A 19,408-nucleotide genomic window follows, 5' to 3' on the forward strand; every position below is an offset into this window, starting at 1 on the left:
TCAACCCCTATCGAATGATAAAAGGGTTGAAACACTTTCCCTTATGAGGAAAGGTTAAAGCGCTTAGGGCTCTTTAGCTTGGAGAAACGGCTCCTGAGGGGTGACATGATCGAGGTTTATATGATTATGCATGGGAAAGAGCAGGTAGAGAAAGAGGTACTTTTCTCCCTTTCTCACAATACAAGAACTCGTGGGCACTCCATGAAACTGCTGAGCGGTCGGGTTAGAATGGATAAAAGGAAGTACTTCTTCACCCAAAGAGTGATTAACACATGGAATTCCCTGTCACAGGAAGTGGTGGCAGCTACAAGCATGGACAGCTTCAAAAGGGAATTAGATAAGCATATGGAGCAGAGGTCCATCAGTGGCTCTTAGCCCCAAGGTATAGATAGGGGCTCTGGGGCAAGTGATGCTCTGTCTTCTTGGTGCTGGAGGGGGGTCAACAGTGGGAGGGCTTCTAATGTCCTGGCCCCACTGGTGGGCCTCCTGATGGCACTGGTATTTCTGGCCACTGTGTGACACAGAGTGTTGGACGGGATGGGCCTTTGGCCTGATCCAACATTGGCATCTCTTATGTTCTTATCTGTTTTTACTCCCCTTGAGCCCCACTTGCTATCCCCAACCCTTTTCTCTACTTTGATCTCTTGATCTGCAGTCAAGAGACCCCCACTCAGTCCGGCTAGTTATGGTAGTGTGGATCCTTTTGTTTTCCATTTCTTCCCCTCCATTCTTCATTGGAACAACCAAGCTGCAGGACAGATAAGTATCACCCACCATCACCCCTACCTGCTAATGCAAAAGTGCTTATTTCTTACTGTAAATCTTAGAAACTTGATTGAATGTGTGAGTGCATCAGTATTATTTGTATGAGATATATATATTAAGTAAAAGACTTCTATTTTAACCACAACAGCCTCGAATCCTTTACTGGTAACCCTTGGTGGGAACAGGACCTTGGTATAAATTGGCAAGAACCCATTTATAAATTGCCAATTGCTGTAAATAAAGCAATTCGGCTAACAATAGGTGAACCCTAGAAGAATCAAAATGTTACAGGTTCACCTATCCCAAAGGCACTGCTATTCCCTGCCATTCCTAGGGAGAAACAGCAGGGGGAGACTGTCTCCCAGATACACATTCAGTTGTTTTTTTTAATGTATACTAACGAAAACAGTCCTAAATATGCTTTTGCCATCCACAAAGTGACCAGCCACTTTAGTATGAGGTGGAGTGTTTTAGATGTAGAAGTCTTAGCTGTAGAAAAGAACATGAAAAGTCTAATATACCTTGTTAACCCAAATAAACGAAAGAACACAAATTTGACCAAAGAACATATTTTGTTATTTATTTATTTATCAAACTTATACCCCGCCCTCCCCGCAAGCGGGCTCAGGGCGGTTATTTTCCGAAAGTGATGCAACCAACATGGTTCCAAAGCATTACAGATGGTTAAACACCACATTTGAAGGATTTGTAATTAGAAGTAAGTATGTAGAAAATAAGTTTTGAAGAAAATACTAGCTTTCAATATGGCTTCCAAGCCCCAGTCGGGGTGGGGAATACCTCAACCCTTGTTCCTGCTGCTCACTGCCACAGTGGTGGTGGTAGAATAAAAGAAAATCAGCTATGATGCTTTATACTTCTGGTAAAAAGCTACCCCCATAATGTCATTCTAGGAATCCACAGAAACTCTATGGTTTTACAATACAGTTTCTGATGATTCCTAGATTCCTATGTCACTTTTGTGTCTTTTTCAGCAGAAGTGATATTACGCTGCAGCCAGTGTCATGCCCCCCATATTCCCACTCACAGTCCTCCCACCAGTTCCCAGGAACTGCCCGACAACCCAAGCTTTCAGTACTATGTTCTGATTCTGGCTTTTCTTCTGTGATTACATGATGAATGGCAATGCCGTTTGCATCTTTTTGACTCATTCCCACAAGCAGCTATGCCGCCCTCACTCTTCCATTTCCCCTGGTTGTATTGGTCAATTTCACACTATTCACTGTGCGGCAGCATTTTGAGCCGCATCTCCCCCCCCCCCCCCCCCCTCCCCCGCCCCGTCCAGGTTGAGCCCCCAGGATGATGGATCGTCGCTGGGAAAAGCCCCGCCACTCAGCAAGGTCACCCAGCGAATAATGTGAAATTGACCAACACAACCGGGGGAAACGGAAGAGTGAGGGTGGCACAACAGCTTGTGGGGAATCGGTCTCTGTTTCTGTTGTGAGCCTTTTCATTTCAGCCATTTTCATTGCTGGGCTTCCCGGCTGGCTTGTTTCTTTGACACCGTTTTTATACCTTTCAAAGACAATTTTTACAGTATTACACTTTTTTAATGCCACTGGTATATTGTGTAAGATTTATAGATAAATAATTAGGAAAGGTTGGTAATACTGTGCAGTTTAATGACAAAAAAAATAGCACAAGAGAGAATTTTTGATTGCAAATATAGACATCCACGCAATGGAACTGCAGAGTCAACATGAGGACTTGGAGTCCAATGGTGGAGTTGTGAATTTTGGTAGCATTCCTACCAAAGGGTGGAAGGAACGTTCCTTCTTCCTTCTTCCTACCAAGAGGGTGGAAGGAGCGTTCCTTCTTCTCTATTTCCAACTGAGAACTTCAATCAGATTTTGAAAGTTAGATGAGTGGTCATCCAAGATAGGGACTTTTTCTACATTTCCTATGGAGTGCATTAAGCAGCAGTAGAAATCAACCACATTTGGCTAAATTTAGGAGAGATTAGTATAGTTACTTATCATAGAATCACAGAGCTGGAAGGTCATCTAGTCCAACCCCCTGTTCTATGCAGAATCAACCTAGAGCATCCCTGACAAGCAATTGTCCAGTCGCTGCTTAAAGACTGCCAGTGAATCTTGTTTAATTGTTTTTCTTTCTATTTAAAAATTAGGTTCAACACTCTTCTCTTTTCTACCAAACATCAGTTCTTTGCTTTTGTGGTTAAATTTGTTCTTTTATTTTTGCATTGTTTCTTTTTATGAATTTTGTAAGTTACAGTAAAGGCCACGTTTGGGAGAAAATTGGAGTAGAAAAAAAATGCAAACAAATAAAAGCTCATTTTCAGGCACTGTTGCTCATAGTAACAGACTCATCAGGGATCTTCGACATGGTTGAGACACAACCAACCAGAGTCCTTGGATCAATACAAAGAACATTCCCTTAACATCCTCCACAGGACGATCTCCCAGATCTCCGGAACCTTCTAAAAAGTCGTCGACATGGCTCAGAACATACTCCTCTTCTTCTACCGCTGCATCCTCCTGCCTCAGCACATGCTCCACTTCCTCCACTGCCGCATCCTCCGGGTTCAGAACATACTCCTCTTCCTCCACTGCCGCATCCTCCAGGTTCAGAACATACTCCTCTTCCTCCGCTGCCGCATCCTCCTGGCTCAGAACATACTCCTCTTCCTCCGCTGCCACATCCTCCAGGTTCAGAACATACTCCTCTTCCTCCACTGCCGCATCCTCCTGGCTCAGAACATACTCCTCTTCCTCCGCTGCCACATCCTCCTGGCTCAGAACATACTCCTCTTCCTCCACTGCCGCATCCTCCTGGCTCAGAACATACTCCTCCTCCCCCACCGCTGCAGCCTACCGATGTAAAACCTGGCTGAGAGCAACCCCCTGCCCCTCCACTGCCACATCCTCCTGAAGATCCACAACATGCCCCTGCAGAGAATGACTCTTCATTAGAATAACATCCACCTGTATTTCCATTGCACGAATCCCCAATCGGTCGCCCCCAATAGTCTCGTGGTCCTCCCGAGGGGTTGTGGACACAGCATCTCACTCTTGGGTTACCCCCTGATCGACAGGTGGACCGACGATAGCCGTAGCATCGGTAATCATGGCCTCCTCTTCTCGGGATGTCGTCTCTGCGGTTGCAACCGGTTATGCAGCAGGTATTGTGAGCGTAGTGGAACGGTTTGCGGCGAGTGTCCAGCCATGATCCTGCAGGGCCATACCAGGTGGAGTTCAAATTGAAATAGGGTTCCCTCCCTGAAGAGTAGATCCTTTCTTCTGGCATTCTGGATAGATCTGAAAGACAGGGACACATGATTAAAGATACATACCTAACTGTTTCTACCAAACTGTCATTTCTTTCTCTTTTATGGCCATGCTAATCATTCCTGAGGAGCTGCGGTGGCTCAAGTGGTTAAGACACTGAACTGCAGGCTGTGGAAGGTCAGTAGTTCAGCAGTTCGAGACCTGGGTGCCGCATGACAGAGTGAGCTCCCGTCTCTAGATAAATAGGTACCACTTTGGTGGGAAGGTAACAGCGTTCCGTGAGCCTTGGTGTTTAGTCATGCCGGCCATATGACGATGGAAATGTCTTCGGACAGCGCTGGCTCTTCGGCTTTGAAACGGAGATGAGCACCGCAACCCTAGAGTCGGACTCGACTGGCTTTCGAGCAAGGGAACCTTTACCTTTACCTTTAATAATTCTTGAAGTGAAAGAAAGACAGGGATAAAGTGGTAGTCATAATTAGGGCTGCAAGTCAGAATGGGGGGAGGGGGTGATAAGATTTGGTGGCATTGTAAACAATGAAATATTACTGTTGTTAAATTAAATTAACTCTTTCTATATATGTGTGTATATGTATGTATGTATGTATGTATATGTATGTATGTATGTAACTGTTTTAATAATGAAACTTATACAACAACAACAAATTTATTCACAGCAAAAAGCCAGCACTCTAATACAGCAAACTAACTCAAACTAAATTCATACAACCACAAGCATAAATGAAATATGTAAAATGAATATCAAATAGAGCATGCATGTAAAACCCGTTAAGTCCTGTAACAAATTGCATCTCTTCGTCTTTCACTAGGAGCTTTCTAGTCCTTTCAGCTAACCAGCCAAATTTGGCAAGTTTAGCTGTAACCTTGGGGCACCTACTTTCTAGGAGGTTCTTCAGCAATTGCATCTTTTGACTAGTTATGGATAGAGTAGTTGTAGAGAATGAGAGAATATCACGAAAGTGGCTATATGCCCTGCAGCTATATGTAACATGCATTAAGGTTTCAATTCCATCATTGCAGCAGCGACATATACGATCAGCAAGGGGTTTTTTTTTTTAATTAAACCTCCCCTCTGTAACCGCTGAAGGGAGGGCATCCCACTTCATGAGGGTAAACGTTCTCCTTAACTCATGATTTTCTAGATAAAAAAGATAGGGCCTAGGCACTCCTTTATACAATGGTTCTAAAAGGGCTCGCCATTTGCATGAGTTATTAAGATCCTCCTGTCTAGCTATGTCCTGGATTCTCTGTCTCACTAACTCTCTCGCTTTGTTGTATGTATGTATGTATGTATGTATGTATGCAGACATACACACACATATATATATATACAGAAATACACATATATATGCATTGGGCAGGGGGTTTGACTAGATGGTCTATATGGCCCCTTCTAACTCTGTGATTCTATTAGTCTATATCCATCCTAAACAGATGTACACTTTTCCTTTCCAAGCCTATTATCTTCTGTCATATGTCTGTCTGTTCTCTTTCTTTCTCTCCTTACCTGGATAGCCAAGGCTAGCCCAATCTCATCAGATTTTGGAAGCTAAGTAGGGTCGGCCCTGGCCAATATTTGGATGGGGAACCACCAAGGAATACCAGGGCTGCTGTGCAAGGCCAGGCACTGGCAAACTGCCCCTAAATGTCTCTTGCCTTGGAAACCCTATGGGGTTGCCAGAAGTCAGGTACAATTTGACAGCAAAAGAGAGAGAGAGAGAAAGAGAGAGAGAGAGACTGGAGCCTCCTATTGAATCAAATTGAAACTTGTGGTTCTTAAACAGTCTTTTGAAAATCATATGTTAGGCATCTACAACCAGTGTTCCCTCTAAGCTGAGTTAGTGTGAGCTAGCTCACAGTTTTTTAGCCTCCAGCTCACACATTTTTGACTTCACTCAGGAAGGAGGGCTCCAGAGCAAATTAATTTATGAAGTAGCCAAATCGTTCACTCACAAGTTTAGTACCAGGAGCTCACAAAGTACAATTTTTGCTCACAAGATTTCACAGCTTAAAAGGAGCATTGTCTACAACCAAACTTGGACTGGATGTTTAGCTCTGCTGTCCTCTTCACTCTGCAATAGGAAAGGCCTTTCCTCTTCCACCGAAAAACACAAATGTTCTTAAAATCATCTGGCCCTCCCTCGTCTCAAGGACGCCAGGTTGGCATCGACCAGGACCAGGGCTTTTTCTGTGGCAGCTCCAACTTGGTGGAATGAGCTTCTGGAAGAGATCAGAGCCCTGCAGGACCTTTCACAGCTCTGCAGGGCCGTGAAAATGGAGCTCTTCCACCAGGCATTTAGGTAAGGAGCTGCCCTGTGCCAATATTATTTCCAGCCTGAGCCTGCCAATAGTGGAACTTACTGCTGAATGTATGTTTTCATATGCCCTTTACCACAGCTGTACCACCATTGCTATGTATATTGTTTTAATAGCTATGTTGTGTGTTTTATATTGATACTAGGAATAAGTCCCATTGTGGAAATAAATACAACGAACTCTAGAAAGAGGCCCTGGGAGAGTGCCCTGGCTTTTGGCACACAGTGTGAATTTGTTGTGGCGACCTCAGCAGGGTATAATGACAGAGTCCACCATTTTCTCCAAAGGAATGGATCTCTGCTACCTGAAGAGCAGTTGTAATTCTGAGTGATCTCCAGCCCTCACCTGGAGATTGGCAACAATTGTTACCCAGGATGAAATGGCTGGTTTGGAGGGTGGAGTCTATGGCATTGTACCTGTCTGAAGTCCAACCCCTCCTCAAACCCCACCCTCTCCAGGCTACACCCCTCAAATCCCCAGGGATTTCCCATCTGGAGTTGGCAACCCTATCAGGACTGGCCCCAATGAGTTTTCTCCCAAAGGTCAAAATAGGTGACAGGACCAAGCTTGGTTGCCTACTAACAGGCACTGAAAGGAAACTAGGGTTGCCAGCTCTAAGTAGGGAAATACCTGGAGATTTGGGGGGTGGATTCTGTAGAGGGCAGCATTGGGGGGGGGGTGGAAGGACTCAGCAGGGGATAATGCCATAGTGTCTACCCTTTAAAGCAGCCATTTTCTCCAGGGGAACTGATCTCTGTCATCTGGAGATCAATTGTAACAATGGAAGATCTCCAGGTCCCACCTGGAGATTGGCAACCCTAGGGGAAAGTCAGCTGCACAGCAGGGGGTTGATGAGAATGGTTTGATGGCCGCTGGGCCAAGATTGGCAACAATGGTTCCCCAGGAGGAAATGACTGGTTTGGAGGATGGAGTCTATGGCACTGTACCTGTCTGAGGTCCCACCCCTCCTCAAACCTCACCCTCTCTGGGCTCCACCCCTCATATCTCCAGGAATTTCCATACCTAAAGTTGGCAACTTTATGTCCTCCCCACTCAGCAGACTCTTCCTAGGCAAAATTCTGTCTTTCTCATTAGTGGGGAGTAAAGCAGCTTACTTCATTCTCTTTGGCTTTGTGATCTGTACAGCAACCCTGTAAGGTAGGTTAGGCAGAAAGTCTGTGGCTGGTCCGAAATCACCCAGGCAGCTTCCACCTGAACAGGAGCAAGCAGCCAGGGCTAGTGATGCCATGCCAGTCTGGAGGCATGAAGTCACCCTGAGAGTGCTTGCAGGCCTAGGGTTGCCATTGCCAACAAAGACAAATTGATGCAAAGGAGGATGGAAAAGTCTCCATATCTCTATTTTGCCTTAAATTGGTTTTGATGCCAGCAGAGTGAGAAAATGCCAGAGGCTCTGGGTGGGTGCTCCATGGTAAATGTACCAAACAATTCCTACAGATTTTCCAAAACACTACTCTGTCGATAAATCATTTTCTACAGAATACAACTCATCCCCAGCACTTTGAATTAGTATCAGACCTTTTTTTGCCTTGTGGTATTCTGTTTGTGGTGTGATCTGTCTTTTTTGTGATGTGGCAAGGTTGTGTTATCGGGTTTGTTTCTTTTGAAGGGGAAGTGTTGTGAGTGAGGACATATTTTACCTCAGAATACATGAGGTCGCATACGCAACTGACAGTTCCAACTGTCTTGCAGGGGAGGGAGTTTGAGGTGCGGAATGGAGTGAAGTCCAATCAGCTTCCATATGCAAATGACCTTGAATTCCTGGCCCAATCAGAGAAGAGTGGCCTAGGCTGCAGTGGGTGGGAGAGAACTCAGGCAACGCAGCTAGTGGATAGGGACAGCTTCTGAGTGACACATCAGAGAGCCAACTGATTTTGCCGGGCATAGAACTTTGCCACCCCAAGTGGCTTTTATATTTATAGAGAGATTTATATTGTTGTTTTATTTATTGCTATCTTATGTAAGCCGCCCTGAGCCTGCCTTGGCGGGGAGGGCGGGGTAAAAATCAAATAAAATCAAATAGATAAATAAATAACATTGTCCATTCCAAAGGGGTCACTGGAGCGACATGTAGCTCATTGGAGATAGATGTATCAGTAGAATTCAATATTCTGAGCCCATTGACTTCAGTGGGTTTTAGCTCTGTGCAGGATGGTACGATAAATGACTGAAATTTGCAGCAAAAATTTAAATGCTGGCCAATATTTTTATGATGTGTTTATTTACAAAAACAGAACATTTCACCTTTCTGCCCTGTTAGGACCACCAAGCCACATAACAATTAAAAGCAGAACAATATAAAACACATCATAAAACCAATTAAAACTATAAATAATTCCATAACATCACAACAGCTTAGTCAAAGGCTACTAGCCCTGGGAGTATCCCAAGAAATAGTTTACATAGAAGATTGTAGCCTATGAACTTTTACAACATGTCATGAAAACATAAGGTGTATATATTCCATGGGAAAGGAAGCTATGGAGTTTGACTTACCTTACTGAGGAAAGAGAACAGCCAAGGAAGGGCAATGATCCAATGAATGAAAAGTCCTAGGAAGAGAGGCTGTTTTTATATGATTCTAAGTCCTCCTCCTCTTCCGGGTGATACAGAACTTTTGGAATGATGGTTCAGTCCAAAACCATGGCCCCAAGACCGTATCTGTCCAGGATATTGATCTCTTGACACCTGATTCACAATGGAATGGTCGCTCAGTGAACCAAGACATATCTAATTAGCAGTCACACTTGATCTGTGATACATATGATAAGGCATGGCTCTCTTTGAAAGATCAAAGGACTCTATTGGACACCACTGGCAGAGGATCAGGTGTGGAACCGATGAATCAGGGACAAAGGCATGATAACATGCCATGGAGTCAGTCAGACCCATGCCAGGCTGTTCTTCAGAGCCTTTTATGATACCCAATCCATGAAGATGAGTAATCCCAGCTCATGTGGACAGATGGTAGAGGACATGAATTTGGAGAACAGAAATGTTTCAAACAGGCATGATCAAGTTTGGTATTCTCAGGGACCACTCGGGTCTCAAGACAGTTGACAGCAGGGTCAGAAATATGGGTGTTCAGGTATATAGAACCTGAAAAAATATTGGTATTTTCCAATATCCCTGAATCCCAATACCGATATGGTATTCAGATTCAGGAAATATTCAGGAAACTCGGATTTTTATTGTCTCTATTATACGCTATGGGGAATGGTCCTCATAAGGTATGATGGAGAATCAATATGGGGGTATCTGGGGCTTGGGGGGCTGTTTTTTGAAGTAGAGGTGGTGCCTTTATGGGCCCCCAAAGAAGGTGCCCCCATCCTCCATTGTTTTTGATGGGGAAGGCATTTAAAGGGACTGTGAGCCCTTTAAATTCCTTCAAAGTTCTCCAAGCTGTGAAGTCATGTGGCTTGGAGAAGGCATTTAAAGGGACTGCAGTCCCTTTAAACACTCTTTGTCTATCTGGCGGTCCTGAAAATCCCAAATATTATTCAGATTTTCAAGGCTTGGCCATTTTGGATACAAACAATATCCGAAATCTATATTCAGCTGAATCAATACCTGAAAAATATCAGTAAGGTTTGCGTGGGTGGGTATTTATTCGGCTCCGATTTAGCTGACTACACACCCCTATCAGAAATATGTTTTACCACTTATGTCATGGTAATAATGAACCTGTCATCGTTTGTAGTAAAGGCTTCCCAGTTACACTCCTCAGTAGTAAAGCTGTAAGCGTCATAAAAGATGTCCTCCAAAATCAAACTTGTCATGATCATAAAGCCTAATTTCAACTGTGCATTTCATGAATTTGAAACAATGGTTGGTTCACATTTCCCATATTAACTATGGTTGGGAAGGGCCGTGGCTCACTGGTAGAGCTTCTCTTTGGCATGCAAAAAGTCCCAAGTTCAATCCCTGGTACCTCCAGTTAAAAGACCTGGCAGCAGGTGATGTGAAAGACATCCGCCTGAGACCCTTAAGAGCCACTGCCACTCTGAGTAGCAAACCTGACGTTGATGCATGCAGGGTCTGATTCAGTATAAGACAGCTTCATGTGTTCATGTTCCAAACTTGACAAAGCCACTCAAAAGGTGGAGATGGGTGACCAGGCTTGGTAAAATGGAAGTTCACTGGACTGCAGCCTTAGCTAGTGGGTACGGAAACTTCTGAGAAAAACAACTCCAGGGCCAGTAAGAGCCATTTAAAGGAGCTGAGTGGGAGGAAGGAACCAGGGATCTGGAATCCGGAACACTGGGAGCCCGATTTGGAGGTGTTCTTGAGGTTAAAAACATTGGTAGAGTAGAGAACATTGGTTGCTGTGTGTGGAAAAAAAGGAGTTGGTTTGTAGCCAGTATAAGGCAGTTCCATGTGTTCATGGTTTGCATATATTTTTCAAGTGACAGTTGGTGGCATTCATTCTGACCTAAGCAGCTGACCAATTTCTGGTGGTGGTGCAATTGTAGACCTTCCAGGACTGTTAGGATTAATGGGTACTATAGCTTTCTCAACTGTCTGATTCAACTTAGCAGGCACTAAGATTGTACTGTTCTGACACCCGGTAGCCACGCTGAGCAGACTGAGTAGAAACAGCTCGGCAGAAAAGATCAGTCCCAGCTGGGGCCCAGCCTCTTTTGAAAGAGCCATCCCTTCATAACAAGTTACTCTCTCTGCACTTGAAAAGGTAGACTATGTAGAATGGGAAGGGGACCACATTTAGGCAGGGAACAGGTGTATATGCATGTATTAGCCAGCTTGGTGTAGTGGTTAAGTGGGGGACGCTAATCTGGGAGAACCGGGTTTGATTCCCCACGCCTCCACTTGCACCTGCTGGATGACCTTGGGCAAGCCCTAGTTCTGGCACAGCTGTTCTTGAAAAAGAGCCATTTCTATCAAGAGCTCTCTCAGCCCCACCGACCTCACAGGGTGTTTGTTGTGGGGAGGGGAAGGGAAAGGAGTTTGTAAGCCACTCTGAGACACCTTTGGGTAGTGAAGGGCGGGGTATAAATCCAATCTCCTCCTCCTCTTCTTCTTCTATTAATTTTGTGAGTTTCCCATTGAAATCTATCAAAGGGAACTATGGCCTTCAGTCTGAGAGACCTGAGCAAGGCTGTCCGTGATAGGACTTTTTGGAGGTCATTCATCCATAGTGCACCATAAGTTAGAAGCAACTTGGCAGTACTTAACACACACACACACACACACACACTGAGCAATGTTCCCTCTAAGCTGTGGAGTCCTGTGAGCCAAAATTCTACTTTGTGAGCTGCTGGCATTAAAGTTTTTTTCCCCCGTATATATATCTTTATTGGCTTTTTTAAAACTTAAAAAACATATACACATATAACAACGACCACCAACATACACCTATTATATAACTGTTGCCTTCCATGTCACATAAGACAGATTGTTTGGTTAATTACATGATTCCTAAATTCTCTTCCTTTTCATGTATACCAATTAGTATTACCTCTATTCTCATAATTACCAGCTTGTAGTTCCCATTGCATAGACGCTGGTCACCCTCAAAATTCATCTACTAGATTCCATCTAGGATACTTATTTCCAGTCATTAGCTTAAAAGGAAATTTGAAAATAACAATAAACGACTGAATAAATGGTTAACTGAGTAAACAGTCAAAAATAGACATGTTGTGCTAGAATATTCACATCACCCTCAAGTTCCACTTCTTCTTAGTATTGTTATTTCCCGTCAGAAGTACCAAACCGAAATTTGATTTACTTGACAGTTCAATAATACATTTAAGTCAATAAATTCTGTTTCCCCTTAATTTTAACTCAACGCAACGGAACCCAGTTTTCTAATTCCTAGATAAATTTTGCCATCAATCTGTATATACCATCTCTCTTAAATTACCCAAGTCTCTTATTAAAGAAAACTTGTATTTTTATCTACCAGAACAAGCTGCTGGCATTAAAGTTGTGAGCGAGCCATTTGGCAGCTGCATGAATTAATTTGCTTTGGAGCCATCCTTCCTGAGCCAAGACAAAAATGTGTGAGCCGGAGGCTAAGAAACTGAGCTAGCTCACTCTAACTCAGCTTAGAGGGAACACTGATACTGAGCATTCTCACCCATTAAAAAAATATAGAACTGTCCAACAGGAGTGTTCACACAGAAATATGAGGCCTTTTCTGTCAAGCACGGAGCTGTTCACTCATCACTAGTTCTGAGGCCCACCATTACCTGGACATATGTATGTAAAATCAATCTCTTTATTTCTGTAGCGTGTCCTGTCGTTCTTCTTGTCTCTCATCCATGGCCTTGGCTGATGCACAGAAACGATGTGTCGTGTCTCAGCTATCCTTATTTTTAGGAACTTGGATTGTTATTTTTATATTGTATTTTATATTTTTTTAGGAAATTGTATTCCTGCACAAATGTTTTCGGTGGGATGCATATCTGTGTTTTTAAACCCCTAGCTTGCTTTCGCAAAAGTGCGTGAATTATATTCCACCACCACCACCTCGACAGAATTAAAAACAAAACAAAACCATAATGGATCAAATAGCTAGTGGCTTCGGGATCACTACAGTACATTAGCCTACCTACACTAGTAAGATCACAATATACTTTTAAAAAACAGGTTCTTTCCATCCTTTTTCAGGGCTCTTTTTGTAGAAAAAGCCCAGCAGGAACTTATTAGCATATTGGGCCACACCCCTGTCAGCACAGCTCATTGGCATATTAGGCCACACCCCCATGTTACCAAATGTGTGCTCATCCAGCCACACCCACCTTTTGCTTCTTATTCTGTTTACCTTGTTTGTTGTCAAAACCCAGGGCCTTTTTTTGTAGCAGGAACTCCTTTGCACGTTAGGCCACACACCCCTAATGTAGCCAATCCCAATGAGTTTCTGCTGTTGGGTGTGGCCTATTATGCTAATGAGTTCCTGCTGGGCTATCCAACTTGGGAGTCAGCCGGAACTCCCTTCCTGTGCGTTCCTGCCCAAAAATAGCCCTGCTTTTCATAGACATAAGTGAGATAGAGTTGCTATGCCATGCCTGGCAACCACTGGGAGGTTGAGGGGGTGTGTGGAGACATGGGGGAGGTGCTGGCGTAATGTGTGCCATGATGTCTCCTCTGTGAAAACCAGAAGTTGCATCACATCAGTCTAGGAACTGCCTGGAACTCTATGGTGGAACCATAGATTTCCCAGGGATTCCAAGAGTGATATGATGTCATGTCATTTTTCCCAGAAGTGACTTCAAAATGCATATGATGCAGGTGCAGCAGCATGCAGTGAGGGTTACCAACTGGAGGTCCTCCACCACTGCAGAAGTCCTGACAAACAGAGCATGGGGGCCACATTGTGAACAAATCCAGGAGGAGGTGAATCCGAAGAAGCAGTGACCAGAAACACCAGCCTTGTGCATGTGGGTTAATGGGAGGAGAGTATCAAGCAGGCTTAAAAGGAACCTGTGCCCATCCCCACAACACCTTTCCCCCAAGCATCTCTGAAGCCTTGCCCGACAAAATAATTGCACGTCTACAGGGCTCAGTAGAAATCAATTTCTTTTTCAAACTAATTGTGTTGGTGTCTGTGGGATTTCTTGGTTTCTTGCTCACTGTGTGCTGATATTTCACAAAGGCTGAGATTCCTGGGTGTGACTGGACTTCTTGCATAGACATTGAAATGGATCCCAAATGGCAAGGACCACGTAGGTCAAACCAGGGCTTGTGGAGGAGCTATTTTTGGTGAGTACCTTGGGGCAGAAGGAGAAGATGGTCTCAGAACAGATTCTTAGGGAAACTGGGTCCATCAAGAGCTGTGAAGGACAATGTCTTGGGAACTCTGTCTCATCTCCCACCCTCATAAGGTTTGGGAAGCAGTGATCCAGGAAGACCTCATTCAGCACAGTCTCTGAGGCCATGAGGAGCCTGGAGCAGTTTTAATAAGTTGTTCTGGACTCAGAGTACAATGAACTTTTCATATATGCAACAAACCTAAGATGCCGTCCCCTCGGCCTTATCTGAGCTACATCATACCCAAGCCAAGTATAATGGAGTTCTTTAAGACAAAAGGGTTTCCCCCCCACACCCTCATTCATACTGCTAATCAAGTTGTAGCCTAGTATTTTGCACAACAATATTGTGTTTGGCCAGGGGTCATTTCGTAGAAAAAGAGGTGCAGGAACTGATTAGCATAACTCATTCACGTAACTTATTTGCATATGCCACACCCCCTGACATCACCAGAAGTGTGTCAGAAGGCAACACTCACTGCTCAGGCTCCATAGGACTGTTTTGGATTGCTAGCTATGGGGGGGGGAGGTGCAGATCTGTCCTCACAGAGGAGGGAGAGCTTGTACCTGAATAAAACTTGGTCTTAAAGGTACCACTGGACTGTTTTGGACCGGGGGGGCAGGTGGGGGCTCTGCAACTTACCTGGCTGCTTCTTGTTCTGACTGAGGGCTGCTGGGAGCAGGGTGGGGGGCTTGTTGCCTGTGTCCGCCCCTTGGGCTCTTTACTGCCGGAGCTCCGCTCCTGTGCCCTCCTGCAGGAAATGACCCCTGTGTTTGCCCTCCCTCTCTACTGAACACGCGAGCATGTGAACCTGTAAGGACATCACCCTACCACTTTCCTATATACATGCTACATACAAAATACAAATTCCTTATCTACAACTTGATAACCAAGATGATGCAGGACAAACATAAGAAGACTATTTATTATCATTATTATTTGCTGAAAAACATGATGTTATTGTTCCAATGGTGAAAGCATGCAATTAATATTTCAATTCACATTGATCCAAAGCAACTGGGATGGTCCAGAATCTATAACAACAAGTTATCAGTTAGCCAGGAAGAAAAATTTTTTAGTTTCTGGTCCCCTTCCCCCCCCCCCCCGGAATCCTGTGTAGGTCAATGAAGAACACCTGCGTTGGGAAGGAAATGGCCTTATGGTTGTCATGATGACGTCTGATGAAAAGGAAGGCGGATCTACTGTGAAGGAACACATAACTCTTGGAGAAAAATCAGTTTTTCACATTGTTTCCTTCCTGTTGTGGCTGTTGTTGTGGCTGCAATTTACATAGCTTTTTCATGGGTCAAATGTGGACTTTTTGAATATGTCGGAGGCAAGAATTTTGCCACAGGTGATCAACATTTCTGTAGTACTCTTGACTTAACATATTGTTTGGATGATCTTCCTCCAATATCTGGCACAAAATAGACTGACTGTCCACTGTGACTGCATGGCGTGGCACTAACTCTTTCTGGCCTGCTCCTGAAGGCCTACCAAAAGATTTATCTCTGCTGGTACATCCTTCCAAAGCAACACATGAGTCAGACGATACCCTTCGTCCTCCACTTCCACATCCTGCTGGCTTAGAACATACCATTCTTCTTCCACTGCTGTATCCTCCTGGCTCACAGCATATCCCTCTTCCTCCACTACCGCTTCCTCCATGTTTAGAACGTACTCCTCTTCATCCACTGCCACCACTGTCACATCCTCCTGGCTCAGAACATACTCCTCTTCCTTCTTATGAATTTTGAAAGCTAATGTGAAGGCCATGATTGCGAGAAAGGTGCAGTAGAAAAAAATGTGAAGCAATAAACACTCAGCTTTGAGCACTGTGGCTTTTAGCAACAGAATCATCAGGGAATCTTCACCCAAAGAGTAATTAATATGTGGCATTCACTGCTGCCGGAAGTGATGGCAGCTACAAGCACAGAAAGCTTCTAGATGGTAAACACACGGAGCAAAGGTCCATCAGTGGCTCTTAGCCACAAGGTATAGATGGGGCAGTGATGTTCTGTCTTCTTGGTGCTTGGGGGGCCACAGAGGGAGGGCTTCTCAACTTCTGGCCCCGCTGGTGAACCTCTGGATGGGACCTGGGTTCTGGCCACTGTGTGACACAGAGTGTTGGACTGGATGGCCCTTTGGCCTGATCCAACATGGCTTCTCTTATGTTCTTCTGTTCTTCTACATGATTGAGACACAACCATCCAAACTTTATGGATCAATGCAAAGTAAATTTTCTTAACATCATTTGCAGGCTGATCGTCGAGATTTTTGGAACCTTCTTAAAAGTCTGCCACATGGCTCAGAACATAATCCTCTTCTTCTACCGCTGCATCCTCCTGCCTCGGAACATACTCCTCCTCCACCACCGCCACATCCTCCAGGTGCAGAACATACCCCTCTTCCTCCACTGCCATATCCTCCTGCCTTAGAACATATTCCTTTTCCACCACTGCTGCATCCTACTGATTTAGAGCATGGCTGAGAGCAACCCCCTGTTCCTTCACTGCCACACCCTCCTGAAGATCCACAACATGGCTTTCCAGAGACTGACTCTTCATTAGAATAATGTCCACCTGTATTACCATTGCACGCATCCCCAATTGGTCGCCCCCAATAGTCTCGGGGTCCTCCCGAGGGGTTGTGGACGCAGCATCTCACTCTTGGGTTACCCCCTGATCTACAGGTGGATTGACGGTAGCCGTAGCATCGGTAATCATGGCCTCCTCTTCTCGGGATGTCATCCCTGCGGTTGCAACCAGTTATACAGCAGGTATTGTCCGCGTAGCGGAATGGTTTGCGGCGGGTATCCAGCCATGACCCTGCAGGATCGTACCATGTGGAGTTCAAATTAAAATATGGTTCCCTCCCGGAAGAGTAGATTCTTTCTTCTGGCATTCTTGATAGATCTGAAAGACAGAAACACAAATACACATTTTAGCGTATATCTTACAATTCAAGTAAAGTAATTGTTGTTTGTCCTTCAGTGTTGTTGGTCCTTAACTTAGGAGGCAAGGGTGCAATAGCTGTCACCATGTAACCTGGTCTGCCGATCTCCAGGTGGGTCAAACAACAAATATATACACTGCAAAAACCTTATTTATAAGTTAAAGTGTTCTATATGTTCCATTTTATAAAGTGCATTGTCTATTATTCATAATATTCTAAAACAGGTATATATATTCATTACATGCAATATCAACAATAATACTCAGTTTGTACAATCTAATAGCTACCAGTCAATTTACATCCTTTTTACACAATCAACCCTTGAGAAAGACAGGAGTGCTCCATCTATGATTGTCAGCTGCTTAATGGGCCTTTTGTAGGACCAGCAACAAACATCAGTTTAAACTTCAATGTAACCACAAAAGGAAACTTCACCCTTTAGAAGACTTTCAAGCAAGGAGAAGCGGGTGTACGTTGGGGTTGATTGTGTAAAAAGGATGTAAATTGACTGGTAGCTATTAGATTGTACAAACTGATTATTATTGTTGATATTGCATGTAATGAATATATATGTTTTAGAATATTATGAATAATACACAATGCACTTTATAAGATGGAACATATAGAACACTTTAACTTAAAATAAAGTTTTTGCAGTGTATATATTTGTTGTTTGACTCTTCTAACACTGCAGATCGAGTTTCCACATCTCCAGGTGGGGCCTGGTGGACTCCATGAATTAAACTCCACCATTTTAGCATCTTAACTGGTCCTCATAGAGAATCTATCTATATGCTTGGCAACTTTATCTTTAATAATAAATGGTAAAGGTAAAGGTTTCCCTTGCTCGAAAGCCAATTGAATCTGACTCTAGGGGGCAGTGCTCATCTCCATTTCCAAGCCGAAGAGCCAGCGCTGTCCGAAGACATCGCTGTGGTCATGTGGCCAGTATGACTAGATGCCAAGGTGTACAGAACACTGTGACCTCCCCACCGAAGCGGTACCTATTTATCTACCTGCAATTCCTTTCTTTCGAATTGCTAGGTTGGTAGGAGCTGGGGCTAGAGACGGGAGCTCACTCCTTCACGCGGCACTCAGGTCTCGAACTGCCGAGCTACCGGCCTTCCAATCTGCAGTTCAGCGTCTTAACCTCTGAGCCACCGCAGCCCCTTTGATAATACTTTAATATCATTTACTTTAATAATACTTTAATGTTATTTACTTTAATAATACTTTAACCTTTAATAATACTTTCCATCAATTTACCTGGAACAGACATTAAGCTAACCGGCCTGTAGTTTCCCGGATCACCCCTATATCCTTTTTTTTTTAAGGGAGTTACATTTTCATTCTCCAGTCTGCCGGGACAGAGGCTGGTTTCCATAGAGTATTGTAGTCCATAAATACACCTGGGTGTAAACGAAGAGATGCAAATTGCTTATTATAGCCATCTAGAGAAATTGACTTACCTTACTGAATGCCAAAGCCAGCTGAGGGAAGGCAGTGATCCAGTGAATGAGGGATCCTCAGAAAACAGACCCTTTTATATGGTTGCAAATCCTCATCTTGATGATACAGAGTCTTGAGAATGGTGGGTCAGTCCAAAGAAGACCATGTCGACACAGTGCACCAAACTCTCCATACCAGATTCCTGACCCTTTTATGTCATGCTCATTCAATATATCACGGCACGTCTACTTCTGAGTCACACCGTGATGTGGTTGATAAAGAATGGCTCTTCTTTGGATCTGATGGGGTTTCTGAAAGCGGCCAATGGTATAAAGTGACTTCAGGGAATGCCAGTGAATCAAGGCCCCGGGTATGCAAACGTGGTTGTCTTGCAAGATCAGCACCCGTCAGCCTCATGAAAGTCACTAGCCCGAAAGAATTTGCCTTGCAACAGGGACGTGCATTTGGGTATTCATGACTCCAAAATATTATCTTTAGCGTAACAAATTGGATTTAAAAAAAACACCCCTGGTTTTTTTTGTTGAATTTTAAGCTCCCGGGGAAAGAGAGAAAGAGTTCAAGATGGAAGTGGAGAAATTGATTGAGCAGATATCTGACTGACAGGAATATGTTCCAGTAGGCAGAGTTGCACAGTCCTTGCTCCTGACTAGCATTGTGCTGCCCCCCTCCAAACCCCCCCACAACAACTACAACACTGGAGGAGGGACAGAGGCAAAGGGAGCGGTGGCACAGACGGTTAAATGCCTGCTTGTAACATCCATGAACCGCTGCTACAGCTGTTCGAAACCCGCCATGGCCAGAGTGAGCACCTGGCCCTTGCCCCA

The 19,408-nt window shown here is 44.2% G+C and overlaps 2 protein-coding genes across 2 annotated transcripts; both read right to left on the reverse strand.

The window, feature by feature from the left end:
* Nucleotides 1–2,856: 2,856 nt before the first annotated feature.
* LOC107110477 (keratin-associated protein 5-1-like) lies at nucleotides 2,857–8,954 on the reverse strand. Its single transcript, XM_015411264.1, has 2 exons — nucleotides 8,883–8,954; nucleotides 2,857–4,061 (listed from the first exon to the last, which is right to left on the reverse strand). The coding sequence occupies exon 2, from the start codon at nucleotides 4,048–4,050 to the stop codon at nucleotides 3,181–3,183; it is 870 nt and encodes a 289-aa protein (XP_015266750.1). The 5' UTR covers nucleotides 4,051–4,061; nucleotides 8,883–8,954; the 3' UTR covers nucleotides 2,857–3,180.
* A 7,328-nt stretch (nucleotides 8,955–16,282) lies between these two features.
* Nucleotides 16,283–18,860, reverse strand: LOC107110474 (keratin, ultra high-sulfur matrix protein-like). The gene is made up of 2 exons (XM_015411263.1): nucleotides 18,584–18,860; nucleotides 16,283–17,074 (listed from the first exon to the last, which is right to left on the reverse strand). The coding sequence occupies exon 2, from the start codon at nucleotides 17,061–17,063 to the stop codon at nucleotides 16,410–16,412; it is 654 nt and encodes a 217-aa protein (XP_015266749.1). The 5' UTR covers nucleotides 17,064–17,074; nucleotides 18,584–18,860; the 3' UTR covers nucleotides 16,283–16,409.
* Between the last annotated feature and the right edge of the window lie 548 nt (nucleotides 18,861–19,408).

This window comes from Gekko japonicus, unplaced genomic scaffold (assembly GCF_001447785.1).
Source record: "Gekko japonicus isolate JY-2015 unplaced genomic scaffold, Gekko_japonicus_V1.1 scaffold1775, whole genome shotgun sequence".
NCBI classification, from domain to species: Eukaryota; Metazoa; Chordata; class Lepidosauria; order Squamata; family Gekkonidae; genus Gekko; species Gekko japonicus.

Bases quoted from the DNA above. Each gene is read 5' to 3' on its own strand.
- LOC107110477 (XM_015411264.1), bottom strand. From the start codon at position 4,050: ATGCCAGAAGAAAGGATCTACTCTTCAGGGAGGGAACCCTATTTCAAT.
- LOC107110474 (XM_015411263.1), bottom strand. From the start codon at position 17,063: ATGCCAGAAGAAAGAATCTACTCTTCCGGGAGGGAACCATATTTTAAT.